We start from the raw sequence: 15,246 nt of genomic DNA, 5'->3' as shown, positions 1-15,246 counted from the left end.
AATAACGCTAACCATTACCCTAACCTTATTGTTGGAAATAAGTAACAAAAAAGGTCTCAATGGGGTTAACCTTGAGCCATCAAACGTTGAAAAATGTTAACCGTTAAGCGTGAAAATGACAAAAAAAAAACTGTTGCGGGAAGAAGAGAGATCCTGACTTGAACTATTCTGTACATTGTGTCGATTTTTCGAAAGATTTCGACACGGTTGATCAAGCCACTGATAATACTATATTAATTCTAAAGCTGCTTTCCATGAATGCCGTGCTTTTTTTTCCACTTGGTGGAAAGTGCGCAAAGTATGTGGTTGCCCTGACAAGTTCACGGACATAGTCAGAGATTTTCACGACATGTCTGCTGTGGTTTCCGTTATGGCAGTACCAGTGCTCCTTTTTCCACCGAGTCAAGCAGGGGTGTGAGTTGGCGCCGACTCTTTTTGCACTCTACCTCGCCGCAGTGCTGGAATATTTGTCTAGCACGACCACAAAAAGTGTGTATGTTGTGGTTTAATTTAATTTTCGGTTAAATGTTCTTCAACCTTGCCAGGCTGCATGCTACGTCAGAGAAAATGATGATCTGCGTGAGGGAGCTGCTTTATGCAGACGACTCAGCCCTGGTAGCTACAACCCATGCCAGCAGGACATACGGGAGATTACTGATCTGTTTGTTGAGGCTGCAACTTGCTTTGGACGGCGAATAAATGCAACTAAAACTGAGCTCCTTTACCAACCGTCACCACAGCAGCGAGAGCACAAGAAACCTGTTGTGGAAAAAAATGGAGAGGCATTGAAGAATACTGACACCTTCACCTACCTGGGTAGCACTGCTACTAACAAGAACTCGTTTGATGCTGAGATAGACTGCAGATTTCAGGCAGCCTGCAAAGCATTTGGATCTTTCCAGGAACGTCTCTTGTCGCGTCATGACGCGGTCCATCTCTGCGCTAAGATCAAAGTCTACCACACTCCAGTGCTACCATTGCTTCCACCGAAACGTTGATCCTCTACCGTAGGCACGTCAAGCAGCTGACCCGAGTCCAACTCCGCCACCTAGGGCAGATTATGAATATCAATGGCAAGACAGAACTCCAGACGTGACGGTCCTGGATCGAGCAGGAATCGCGAGTGTGGAAGCCTTGATTGCCGCAGCCCAGCTCCGATGGGCTGGATATGTCTCTCGCATGACTGATGATCGCCTTCCTAAGCGAGTGTTTTACAGTGAGCTAGTAGATGGGAAATGGAAGCGTGGCGGTCAGTAACTCAGGATGTGCTGAAACGCGACATGAAGTATACCGAGGTTGATGCTGCTGCCTGGGAACAAACAGTCTTATCCAGATCAACATGGCGGAAAGTCTTACACCAATCAATAATGAGAGTTAAGGAGAAGCGAGCAGCCAACTATCGACTTGCTCATGCTCGACGCCACTCAGTTCCTAGTGCCAGTGACTTCAGTCGTAACAAATGTAAGAATTTTTGTAGATCCAGAGCTTGTCTGGAAGCTCACCAACGAGCGAGCAAGAACAAACCAACATGACTTACTCACACTCTTCCTTCTATCGTGTCTACAAACCGATTTACTTTGGTTTTGGTTTTACGACACTGATGTCCTTGGGAGGACGAAATAGCTTGGTTAAGGGTGAGGCATTTTTGCTTGGCAAACGAATGAATGCACAACACAACTAAGATCAAATCTTAAACATGATCCTGTACTCATTTGCTTGTACTCAATTTTAATGAAGTTAGGTCTCTTTGATCAAAATAATTACGCATTGTTTCGAGTTTATCGTGTGCAACGTTTATGTTTTCTGTAGTTCCAAAAACCAACATTTAAACTTGATTTGTGTTGATTGTTAATTTCAGTTTACAGTGTCCCCAATTAGTGCTCCAGCGCTAGAACGACTAGACACTTAAATAAAGTTCCTTTCCTTTGTAGATGTTCGATGGAATTACTTTGAATAGCGACAGACAAAAAGAAATTTAGGGACCTTAAAAAGCTCACTAACCCTAACCAAAAAGAACCAATTACTACGCAAAATGCAAAGTTTAAACAGGTTGCTGACGTCAAAATGACACAAGGCATGCTCAGCCTAATTAGCAGTGTGATATCCTAAGAATTCCAGAATACAACCATGCGTTCGCTACTTGCTTGGTGAAATTTAAACATAGGTAATTTCTCCAGTAATTGATTCAGTTTGAGTCAAGTAGAAGATGGGCAGCCTTTAAGGGAGCAGGGTTGACGCAGTGGTGAGAGCACTCGCCTCCCACCAATGTTGCCCGGGTTCAATTCCCAGATCCGACATCATATGTGGGTTGCTCCGAGAGCAACTGCTCCGAGAGGTTATTCTCGGGGTACTCCGGTTTCCCCCTCTCCTCAAAACCAATATGATTTGATATGTATTTATTTGATTTTTTTTAGTTGTGCACACCCCACAAGCTATTTAACTTTAAACACTATAGTGTGAAAAGAAAGTTATTATTATTATTATTATTATTATTATTATTTATTAAGGTGCAAACAATGAGGGCTGACTCATCATCCATCAGTCGTAGATGGGACTGCAGTTGTAGATTCAACAATTGCACTCGCATCAACGCAATCAGTGCCGTTCCCGGAGAGGGGAAATCTATTACATGTCATTTGATTTGGCCATGCGAATCCAAATTGCTTTATAACATCAATGCAGCCATTTTGAACTCGGTTGCAAAGCTCCTGGCATGGTAAGGGTGGACCGTTACAGCGTGGGGCGTAGAGAGAACACAGAAATAGGGCCAATTCCGCTGAACAATTGACTGCCACAAGTGGAAAGAACTGGTTGACCTGTAACCTTGCCTCATCTTGGGTGACATGGTTCAAGTCGTTGGGAAACTGTGTCTTCTTATAATGCAAACCTTGACAAAGAGAAATGTTCAGGTCCTCGCATTTACCTACAACGAGACAACAATAAACAGTTGTAGTTACGAAAAAAGAAAATACGGTTGTGACTCAGTAGGCTTGGTAAACGTTTGGACAAACCTACAATCTCGGACAATTTTTGAGAAATTTAAGTCTCTCGCACCTATGTAAAATTAATGTTTATTAAGAATATCTTATACCCCCCACTACAAATGTTGTAACTCGGCTGGGTTATTTTTGCTTCCAACTGAGCAGCATCGTGTCGGGTTGGGCGTGGGAAATGTAGGTTTTCTTTTGAGGTCATGGTCGACAATAGTCGCGCAAAGTCGTTCATTTCTATGTAGCGTGGACACTTCGGCGGAAAGGTCTGAGAAGAAAGAACTCAAAAGCTGAAAACCGATTATTGTGTTCCTCAATAATGATTTTAAGGCAACCCTTTTGCCATACATGACAAAAAAACGTGGAAATTCCAATTGTGGACTGCAATGCGTTTCCATCAGTTAAAGAAGTTGAGATCTCTTAGTTATACTTCATCATTTGTATGGACGATTGCGATCTTCGTCATTCCGAAAAGAAGTTATTTTTCTTGAGGGCGCTTGCCAAGAAGGTGATTCTCTCGCCGAGTTTTACATTTCAAATGTAAAACAATGTACACCACAATGTACCTCTCACGATGACAAACAAAAAACCAGCATCTCTTCTCAAACTCAGTTTTAGTTTACTTAATACTTAGCCAAATTATGCAAAATATTAAACAACTTAACAGGCCATTCGCTGGCTATGAGAACAAGTTAGAACAGAGTTTACTAATTTTTAAGCAGTACGATTGCTACATAAATTCCATTGTCATACCCTCCACAAAAATTACCACAGATACTCTTGTTGGTCAGGCAGGCCAAAATTGTTCAGGTGGTTAAATGTGTTCAAGTTGAAAAGCATTATAGTTAGCTAACCCATCATTACATCATCATAATCATTATTTATCATATAGCCCTTTTCACTCACTTAGCCAAACCGAATATAGTCATTTCTTTCACATCTGTTTTATAAATTCAACAACATCACGTACAGGATCGGACAAAAGTGATATCAGAACCGGAGGGTTTTCTGAGGTCAATTATGCCTAAATTGAAAAATAACTGTTGTCATTTGTCTTCGGCGTGGAGAGGTTTGAGGGCTATTTCTACGGAAGAAAGGTCTTAATTCAAACTGACCACACACCCCTGGAGTCTAATTATGAAAAAGAGTCTGCTAAGTGCACCGAAGAGGCTGCAACGAATGGTGTTGCGGTTACAGAAGTTTGACTTGGAAGTCGCCTACACTAAGCGCATCGACGTGCATATTTCAGATCCGCTTAGCAGAGCATATCTCCCCTCATCCAATCGGAATGAAGAAGTCAAAGAGGTTGTGGGAGGTCACCAACCGAAGTGGAGACCGAGCATGTGAATATGGCAGAGTTTGTATCAATTCGTCAAGTGACTTTGTCAGAACTGAGAGCTGCTACGGAAAGTGATGCAGAGCTTGAGTTGTTAACCGCGGTTACCAAGCAGGGCTGGCCAGAACATTTGGCAGCTGTACCCCTCCCCCCCCCCCCCCTCTATGCGTGGTTATTTTGACTGTCAGTTCAGAATGGTGTTGTATTCAAGGGTGAGAGATTCGTGGTACAACACAGTTTGAGACAGTGTATTACAGACAAAATATATGCAAGCCACTTGGGTGTCCAGGGCTGTACGAGGAGGGCTAAGGAAGCTTTTTACTTTTTTACTGGCCAGGAATGTACAAGCACATCCCATAGTTCATTGCAGGATGCAGCATCTGTAATAGTTACAAACCAGCACAACAGAAAGAACCGTTAGTGTGCACGAAATACCAACAAGACCCTGGCAAAGTGTCTCAGCAGACCTCTTTGCGCTCAAAGGTACTGACTACCTTGTCACCACTGATAGCTATTCCAACGTTTTTGAGCAAGACGTGTTAGTGTCCAAGACCTCCAAAGAGGTTATTACTAAGCTGAAGCCTCCTTTTGCAAGCTATGATCTTCCGGAGAGGCTGACAACGGAAAATGGACCGCAGTTTGACTGCAGTGAATTTCAGAACTTAGCGGTAGATTTTCAGTTTGAGCACATCACAACGTGCCCCAGGTTTCCCCAGTTCAATGGATATGGGGAAAACAGTGTCAAGACAGCGAAGTCTATCTTAACGAAAGCTGCAAATCCGGGTTATGATCTGCATCTGTCTCTACTGGATTTTAGAAACACGCCATCCGAAGGAATCTACAGTTCCCCGGAATACGGTCTTCTTTCGCGTAGGACTCGATCTTTATTGCCCTTGGCAGATTAGCTGCTTCAGCCAAAAGGTTGTCCCTAAAGTGACACGGAAATTGCAAAGTAGAAAACACAAGAAAGCCATTTACTATGACAGAGGAGCTAAGGAATTGCACTCTTTAGAGAAAGGAGATGTGGTAAGAGCTTTACCTTTGCCGGGTCGGTCCTATTGGTTTAAGGCTCAAGTCGAGGATCAGGTGGCAGTACGATCTTAAAGAGTCCGCACAGAAGATGGAAGAGTCTATAGCCGCAACCCCCTCTCATATTTACAAGGTTCTCGAGAAATACCAAGCATACTCAGATGATGAAGCAGGGAAATCAGAAAGAACAAGCTGGAACCCATACATCATCCATTATCCTTCACTGAGGACACGTGGTGCCTGCTGAATCCCATGTGCAGCAGATTCCTGATGCATCAATGATAGCAGTGGGTTTACAAATGGACTCCCAGTCAGGCCCTTCAAATGCTCATGTGCCTGTTACTACGAAAGGGGGGCGAATAGTTTAAAAGGCCAGGCTACCGGGATGATTTCGTTGTCCAATGAGCGAACAGTGAACATTGCGTATAGCTTTATCCGCTGGAAGTCAAACACTATTTTATTTTCGGTTACGATAATGAGAATCTTTTTCAGGTTTCCTTCTTCTTTTCTGCTTACTTGCTGTGGTTGTTATTTTGTTTCTTCTTTTTTTACATATTGTTAATAGAAAAGGGCGATGTAACGATATTGTTTGTTCCAGGCCCTCGGAGTGCAGGATAGGTAAAGTTCCTGGATGGTGGCGCGTTCTGCGATCAACTGTAGTCGACGAAGCTAATTTCCGTTTCGTAAACAAGCGATGCCATTTTTGACGGTGGGTGCCATTTTTAGTAACCAAGCCTTTTTATTCGTTAGCTTTCAATAAAAGTGTTAGGATTAGCTTCATTTAAATACTTTAAAATTGCCGATGTAAAGTCGTTGTTTCGTTAGTGTAGAGGTTAGTTGCATCTGTCCTTTAGCCATTAAACCGAGTTCGAGATCGTTCGATCACCTTTTCCTAAGTATTTTTTCTAATCTTTTTCTAAGGTTTTTTCTCATACGCTGCTAATCTAGTCCTAGATTAAGTACTTTTTTCCTCATTTGCAAACGACAAACTTAACAATGAAAACTTTCGTCCATGGCATCGCTTGTTCACGAAAGGGAAAATTGCGTCGACGAAGCTTTCGCTGTGATTAAATTAGTTGTGTTCATCAGATTCTTTCAAGTTCTTTGTCCCACAACTAAGTTACAATCCTCGCACTTAGATAGACAATTTAAGCAATTGTCTCCTATTATCTGGTTGGAGCCACTGAGAACTATAATTAGAGACAGTCTCGCTTCTCCCTTCCGTAACAAAGTTAAGCCATGAGCGTATTTCAGCCTCTTCTTCAACATTTTGCAGCATATTGAAAAGATATTGAGCCAGGTATCATTAGGGGATCTGCCTTTTGTGAATTAAACTATTGAGAAATTTTTCTGTCTTAATAATAACGCCCATATAAATGAAATAATCTCCACAATCAGCGTGTGCGGCGATGGGTAACAGTTAAGCAGAGAGAAAGTCGTCACCTTTTCTCGTTGTGGTTGTTGGCGACGGTTGAACTGTCTTGTTTGGTCTGCTGAGGCAAATCTTGCCACCATTTGCTTCAGGAAATTTTTCGCAGACCAGATTCTTAGGCCACTCAAAACCATATTGGTTCATCAGAGGCTCACAGCCACTCCTAACTCTGGAGCAAAGACTTCTGCAAGGAGGTAGTAAGTCGTTCGTATTTACGCAAGGTGGTGCATACAGGGAGCACAGAAAGAGCTTTAAATCATCTGCACAATTAATCTCCACGAGCGGCCAGAATTGGTGGACTTCAAGAGCTGCCTCTTCTTGTAATGTGTGATTGAAATAGTTTGGAAACATTGTCATGTTGTATGGAAGGTCTCTGCAGAGTTTGACAGTCATCCTTTCACATTTTCCTGAAAATAGATCATTTTAGCTGTAAAGGGTTATGCCACTAATAAACAAAGAGGCGAGATTTAGAGAGAGGGTTTAGGTTATTACGTGGCATGTTAAGAAAAAAAAAATCAGTTAATCTTCTGTAGCCAACATGGTCATAAATTGGTCATTTGGTTTAAACATGTTCTGCTAGTAAGACATTTAAGCTGGCTACTTCATCACTATCATCGTCATCATCATCACTTATCATAGTTGTTAAGATGTTAGGATTTGAAATTTATTGGAAAATTACATCCCGTTTTGAACTCTCTTAGCCAAACAGAATCTACCGAATTTTCATGTTTTATCGATGTTCTAAGCGCACTCAAAGACAAAAGTGTTTCCAAAACTGAAGAATTTTCACAGGCTTTGTAAATAAACCGCGCACCGGTGGCTCAGTTGGTTGAGCACCGGGCTGTCACGTGGGAGGTCGTGAGTTCAACTCCGGCCGGACCAACACTCAGGGTCTTTGAATAGCTGAGGAGAAAGTGCTGTTTTTGTAATTACATCTGCAAATGGTTAGACTCTCTAGTCTTCTCGGATAAGGACGATAAGCGGGAGGTCCCGTCTCACAACCCTTCAATGTTCATAATCCTGTGGGACGTAAAAGAACCCGCACACTTGTCGTAAAGAGTAGGGCATGTAGTTCCCGGTGTTGTGGTCTGGTCTTTCTGGTCTGGATAGGGTAGGGTTCGTGCTCCTTCCCTCTGGGCACGTTTGCCCAGTAGAAAGAGACAAACCAGATGTCTCGTAAAACAAATAAGCTTAGCGATAAGTCACCTTTTCTAATTGTGGATGGTAGCGACGGCTGAACTGTCTCCTTTGGTCTGCTGAGGCAACTTGCGCCACCTTTTTCTAGTTCAGGAAACTGTTCACATGCCATACGTTTAGGCCACTCGAAACCATATTGGTTCATCAGAGGCTCACATCCCCTCTTAGAATTACGGCAAAGACTTCTGCAAGGAGGTAGTGAGTCGTTCGCATGTACGCAGGGTGGGGCATAAAGGGAGCACAGAAAGAGCTTTAAATCATCTGCACAATTAATCTCCACGAGCGGCCAGAATTGGTGGACTTCAAGAGCTGCCTCTTCTTGCAGTGTGTGATTCAAATGATTTGGAAACCTTGTCATTTTGTATGGAAGGCCTTTGCAAATTGGAATGGTAATCTCTTCACATTTCTCTGAAAAAATATCACGTTAGCATTCACAATAATCCCGTTCATATCCAAAGAAGCGAATTTTGTTGGCAGGATTAATGTTAATACGTAGCATAGTGGAAGATATATATTTTGTATTATAGAGAATGTTACATTTTCAAGGGACATGGTTTGTAAAACGTAGCAAGTCATAATTAGCAACATAAACTCTACAACGACAAAAAATAAAACAACTAAAGAAGTAGGAAGAATTTGGTTCTACAGCTAATATTTGTGTTCGATTTCTAAACGGTGAATTCTTTGTAATTAGCATAAAAATGGCATACTTTTGATAAAACGGGGATGGAATAAAGGGGTTAGTTTCTAAGGAAATGGTGGTGCTTCGCCGGTGGGAGATTAAAATACGAAAATTTGATTATAGGTCAGTCCAGTTCATAAAGGTCGGAGTGCCACCGTGGAAAGAAAAAATGGCTGACATTTCGAGCGTTAGCTCTTCGTCAAAGTTGATTGAAAATTTGTGGATTGTTTGAGGTTTATACAGGAAGTGGAGAAGCTATACCATTGGTGGAGACATGGTAACAAAGTAAAAGAGCACGGATGAATTAATTCTTTGTCCAGTCTTTACTGAAAAGTTGTTCAAGTGTTTGTCGCATTTGAGTGGCAAGACTGGTGGTAGGGAAATACAGAGCTACTTCGATATTTTTTTGGAAGAGTTTGAAATTTTCAAGAATATGCTTTCCAAGGCGGGATTTGCGTGTGATATGACAGGGTAAATGGGATCCTCTCTTTCTAATTTGATGTTTGCACGCCTGCCGTCTCCTGATTGATCTCTAGAGCTCGTCGTTTGTCTGCTTTGACAATAGAGTCGGGAGAGCCGTGTTTTTTTAAACAACCGGAACCTTTCCTTGGTTTTGTTGTTGATAAAGCAGCACGGACATCTAACGCAAATCTCTAATTGGCAATGTTAGGCAGGTGTCATAAATTATTAACGAAACTTATTTGATAAAGTGATATGGTTAACGTTGAACCAGATGTCAGATAATAAAGAGTACCTTATACGTTATTGAAGTGATATTTCTTACCTGGAGGTGGGGCATACGTAAATGCAATTTCTGTTGTTGGCGATGGTGTAGGCTTTGGTTCCATGTAGCAGGGAGCAGTACCTTTTCTCGGAAAGTTTTTGCACTCAACCTCCTTCGGCCAGGTAAAACCATTTTCTTTCCTCATCCGTCTAAAAAAGGCTTTACACTTTGATCTGGCATTCAAACACAGCTCTTTGCAGGGTGGTACGTGAGTCTCAGAACTTGTGCATTTGGGGGCGTACATGTTGCAAAGGAAATGCGCTAGGGTGGAAGCGCATTCCAAATGGTCCTCAGCAAGTTGCCAGATGGGATCAAATTGATTTAACTTGCTAACTGCCTCCTCCTTCATGTGACCAAAGTAGTTAGGAAACTGTGCTCGCCAGGAAGGCGTTCTTGTGATGTACTTAGAACATTGTTTCAACGGCATTTGCTGACAACCTGTTGTTCATCATAAATGAGAGCTAATGATTAAAAATTAAGAAGAAGGTGTGCATATGATTTCTTTTGACAGCAAATGCAAAACATTTTCATCAGCACTTAATGCGCAATCCCGCTACTTGCGCTTGAGATACTGTTGTTAAACGTCCGAGAGAATTTCCCTTATCTTCCACGCTTGTGGTATTGGTATAACGTCGGTAAATTTAAATGGTGGTTTTTTTAATATCTGTGTTGCATTTTCCGAAACATTTCGCTTCAATCATTTAGGCTCTCACCTGCTGTGTTCCTTTGCCAAGAACCATCAAAGCACTTTTGCGTTTCTTCTTTTTGCAACAGTCGGCATCTCATTAGAGGGTGTGATTTGAGTTTATACCGCTTTATTTCATCCTTGCAGGCTTTAGTGGCACGTCTGCAGAACTCTTTGCAGGGATGTAAAAGTGTTCCAGGTGCATTACAGGGAGGTGACAAAATTGAGCACAGTAATTGCCCTATATCGGGAGAGCACCCACTGTGTATGAGCTTTGTGACCTCGTTAGCGTCTATCCAAGCCTTGGCCTCTTCTTGTGTTTGTTTCAAATGATTTGGGAACTGACCCATGATGTAAGACATGTTTTGACACAATGGAATTGATATCGCCTGGCATTTGGCTGAAAGACGAAAAATGAAATACTGATTGATTTTGAAGCAGCAACCTACCATCCCTTCAAAAAGTATGGTGCCATATAATTTTTGCTCTGGAATCATGCTGAGCTGCACACGAAGATATAGTAAACGGAAAACTGATAGAAAGCAATTGTAAGCGAGTGTTTTGGCATCACGTGTAAAGGACGAAGTTGAAAACTCTTTTGCATTCCAATTACTGATATAGGCTGCACATAAAGTGTTGTCGTAGAGGAACAATTCCGTCTTTGCAGGTCTCCAGCACTATTTAGGGTGCTTAGGTGTGAAAAAGCAGTTCTTCTATAGAGCGTTTTCACATGACGTCACGGCGGCCATGTTGGTGTTCCAAAGCAAAGGAATGGCGGCCATGATGGTGTACCAAACTAATCCTCTGGGATTTGAACTCTATTTTTATGCAAAAACTTTCTTTTGTTTCAGTAATCCAATATGGCTGTTGGTCACGTGAGTGAAAACCCTCCGTATATTACAGACATCGTCTGATAGCATTTCATCATCATTATCATCATCACCATCATATATTTCTTTGCCTTCGGAATTTAGAGTAGCTTAGTGAAACTAATATCTCCGAGCATTTACCCTCCCCACCATGATAAACCACGGAGGGCAGACAACTGAGCCAACTGGTTGGCGGTATTTTTGGTGGGGATGTTACAGGTTGAAATTAAATTCAGGTCCATTTAAGTCAAACTAGGTAAATTTGAATGAACTGTTTGAAAACGGATTTTCTTTATGGGGTGTGGTTGAAAAAAGGGGGAACGGTTTTTTTAGGGGGTTGAAAACAAAAAAATACAAAAGATTGCCTTTCCCTCCTCCAACTTTGCTCTCTTTTCTTACTCTCTTTCTGTCTGTCCCTATCCCTCTTAACCTTCCATCCCCTGATCCATTCGTCACACCTACCACTACTTTATGTACCCTTAACCCTTCAATTCCATTGACTATATGAGAGAAAGAAATCGCTACCGACCGAGTCTTGAACCGGGCACCTCTGCCATCGCTTAGTGTTGAGTTCTTGGCCGTAACTAACCGCAAAACCACACAGGACTTGGACAAGCAGTTGTCACTAATTTTAATACCAACTACTTTTCTCCTGGTGCAAAAGGGCCCAGACTCTTCTCGGTCATAGTAAATTATGCAAAAGTTTACTCCTGCGCAATGCGTGGCCCTGTACGGTTCGTAAAATGGCTTACACAAGTTGTGTTGATTCAGAGATATTCTACCAACCATTGGGTGAAGTTAAAGCTTCCAAAAAGACAAAAGCAAGCAAAATAACATTTTTATTGACGACAACTTTTACAACGATGCAGTGACGTGGTTAGAAACACTTAATGAAGAGAGCAAGGACAGAACAAGTCTTATCATAAGAAAAGGATGGAAACTGGGGGTGGCAAAATATTATCCAAGAACGGAAACGAAATTGTTTAAGAATGTCAACTACACCAAGTTCTTTGCCAAACCCATTCGAATATTGCGCGCAAAGGAAGAGACAAGATGGACAATTATATCAAGCGAAACTACTAAGAAGTAATACAACTCTTTGTGCCACTCTGCTCGATACACGAAGAACAAAAGTCGATCACCAGCAGTCAAAAACAGCCTGTGCTAGCCCCTATTCAAGCAAGAGAATTCCTAACACATTTGCAAATTAATGGACCTTATGGACCTTAGAAACTTACCATGTACATGTTATGTCATCGCAAACACAATTGGATTCTCTACATGATTGATCATTTCACAAAATATTCAGAAGAAGAAGAAGAAGAAGAACCTAAACGTGCTTGTTATTCATTTATCAAGTCAACAAAGGAGATAAGGACACCTCATCTGGAAAAACCAAGAAACACACACAGAAAATACAACAACAAAACGACAACAAGCAAACCCAATGCTATTTCATTCCAAGTCAACAACTTTGTCAAAATAAAAATTAATTAAGTGGACAAAAGTCCATTACAACCAAACACACTTCACACAACATGGATTTATGAAAATTGTAACCAAATTTGGAATTATTAACACTTGGATTGCATGCGCACCAAACAGGCTACACATTACTCAAGACATGAATGTGTTATTAGACACAACTAAAACAGTAAGTTTCACTGCAGCATGCAAAAAAAGGCAATTGATCAGTGACGCATGTACAAGAGGTGCAAAAACAAGGAAGTTACTTCTCATTGTTCAACTACATGCAAACATTGTGGACTACCAGAAAAAAAAATGGAATTTGATTGTTCAAGTACTTATAACCACAAAAGGGTTTTATACTGAATTACATTTGTACAAGTAACTGTACATCATTCAATAATCTACCGTCTAAAAAGTCAATTGTCTTTTTCCTTCCAAAAACCACATTAACCCTTTCACCGCCAAAAATGCAAATTGACACATAGATTTTACTCTGTCTAACGCCAGACGATTTTACTCGTCAATGGGGGAGCCCTCGGCAGTGAAAGGGTTAAGTCACATTAAGGTAATTTTCGATAAACAAGTTTTTGTTTTTTCTGCTGCTCTAAGATAAAAAAGGCAGAAGTAGTTATCATGCACAGTATGCCTAACCCCAACCTTAATGCTAACCATTTAAAATCAGTGCAAAAAAACGTACGCTAACTACATCTCCTTACTGATTTACTTACCAATATACACGTACTTGCTAACAATTGATGGACTTTTTGTTCATGTTTCCTATTTTCAATTTCAACCTAGTTTAAAATTAAATTTACCTGGGTTGAAATCATTTCAACCTGAATTTCAAATTTACCGGTAACAGGGACACGCAATTTCGAGCTCATTTGCATCATTTGCCACTATCGTCACATGGCGATCTAAACGTCTGGATCAGGCTTAACGACAGAATTTCTTACAACAACTTAAATACCTTCCTGTGCAATTGGTTTTTGTTTTCCCTTGATCTGCCGCTGGATGTGGATTCCTCTTTTAGCCAAATTGGAGGTCGTGCTGTCTACGTGGTGTCTTTTTGCTTCGCCATCTGTTAAATTAAGACTTTTTTTAAAAACTGGGGTACCTGTCTCTTTTCGTTTCGTTTGATCACTTATTTATGGTAAATTTAGAGAACAGATTGTTTTAAAGAAACATCGAAGCTCGATTTAAGAACTATCCACAGGAAATCTGCAGGAGCCGATTGCCATTTCTATGTATTGTCTATCCTTGATGAGTGATGATATTAAACAGAACAAATCGTTTTTCTGCTTCGAATACCGACCTCTTGACAAAAACTGGACAGAGAGGAAATTTGAATCTTCCCGACTTATCAAGAAGATCGAAGGGCCTCTGCTTGCAGACTTTCTAGGAGGATCGAGGTGCCGCCGTTCGCGGGGTAATTTGAATTAGACAGACAGACGCAGAAAAAACCACGAATTAAGTTTTAACGGCTGTAAAAAGTATTTCTCACAGTTTCATGCAACCTGGGGCGGCCTCTGTGGCCTCTGTGAGAATATATAAATGCCATATGGTATCAGCATCCTCAACTGTTAATCGCAGTGAAATAAAAAGGCCACCAGTGACGACCCAAGAAATGTCCACAATCGCGCTTACCGACTTGCTTGAAGGTTGAATCTGAAAGTGATTGAGTTCAAAGAGAAGTTTAACGCTTTTCACTGCTGAAAAGTTTGACGTGCGACACTTAATAGGACATATCTCAGATATAGTAACTAAATCTACGGGAATATAAACAAAAAAGTAATCGTCTGTAAGGGCACCTTTCAGGCTTGCGATCTTTTTGTGAATCAAAACTACTCCAGCAATCAAGACGATGATAACCAATGTCAACAAAATAACAGCAACGATCATTAATTTCCTTCCTGTTGCCGACATAGTCTTGTTGGTCTTTTCCAATGCATGATTTGCGCGAGATGAAGACATCTCTGGTTCCTTGCTGCTGCTTTAACGGGCCCTCTTTAGTTTGTGCTTTCTACTCAAACCTTATCAGTCATTCATTATATTCGTATGAAGTTTGTATGACCTACTCTTTGCTCTCTTATTACACATATGACGTCACTGAAGAAGATAACGTTGGAGCCCGGTGGGGGCGATACACCTGGAACATCTCAGCAAAGCGGCAAGTCTGGGCAAGGAACTCATCAAAGCTTATTTTATCTTTCACCCCAAGTCTTGCCTGCCTTTTTGTCGAGAGTCGAGAGTCGACGGTAGCATTTCGAGGGTCGGAGGTTCTTTGTCTAGTTTCCCTTTCTACCGAAAAAGGTCCTTAAGAAGGAATTCAATTGAGAAAATACAGAGAGTAAACTAAGAAAATAATCAACTACATTGTAGTGAATGTTACCTTCCTATATATATGAGTCAATAAATTCTCATAACTTTTAACTGATATCAGTAAGGAAAATTTAAGACGGTTGATCGCGATTCTTCACAGCTTATGTTTGTTTTGTTTAATCAAAGTGGCCTACATTTCCTCTAGGCATGCAATCGTATCTCCTTCGGTGCGATATCCAGAAGCGTGGAACAAAGCTGCACTCGTCTCTCACATGCCCTTAAGCTTGTATGCTCTTCGTTTTCATGTTAGATGTTTTCTATATATTCAGATGTTTCAACCATTTTAGAAGCAATGAATGTGGTAGACTATTTCAAAGAAATTCTGAAGCGTGACCCACCACTTTACCCCTTATCTTGTGTGGCGTAATCGGTTTTGTCACTACCTCAGGA

General features: G+C 41.2%; 1 protein-coding gene across 1 annotated transcript; it reads right to left on the bottom strand.

The window, feature by feature from the left end:
* Window positions 1–1,711: 1,711 nt before the first annotated feature.
* LOC138033777 (uncharacterized) lies at window positions 1,712–14,647 on the bottom strand. The gene is made up of 7 exons (XM_068881593.1): window positions 14,286–14,647; window positions 13,445–13,555; window positions 10,164–10,535; window positions 9,451–9,888; window positions 7,994–8,392; window positions 6,799–7,194; window positions 1,712–2,923 (listed from the first exon to the last, which is right to left on the bottom strand). The coding sequence occupies exons 1-7, from the start codon at window positions 14,446–14,448 to the stop codon at window positions 2,532–2,534; spliced, it is 2,271 nt and encodes a 756-aa protein (XP_068737694.1). The 5' UTR covers window positions 14,449–14,647; the 3' UTR covers window positions 1,712–2,531.
* Between the last annotated feature and the right edge of the window lie 599 nt (window positions 14,648–15,246).

The sequence above is a fragment of the Montipora capricornis genome, chromosome 14, assembly GCF_036669925.1.
Source record: "Montipora capricornis isolate CH-2021 chromosome 14, ASM3666992v2, whole genome shotgun sequence".
Lineage (NCBI taxonomy): Eukaryota > Metazoa > Cnidaria > Anthozoa > Scleractinia > Acroporidae > Montipora > Montipora capricornis.
Note: the sequence above shows the minus strand (reverse complement) of the source record. Positions and strands in the feature narration are given on the sequence as shown.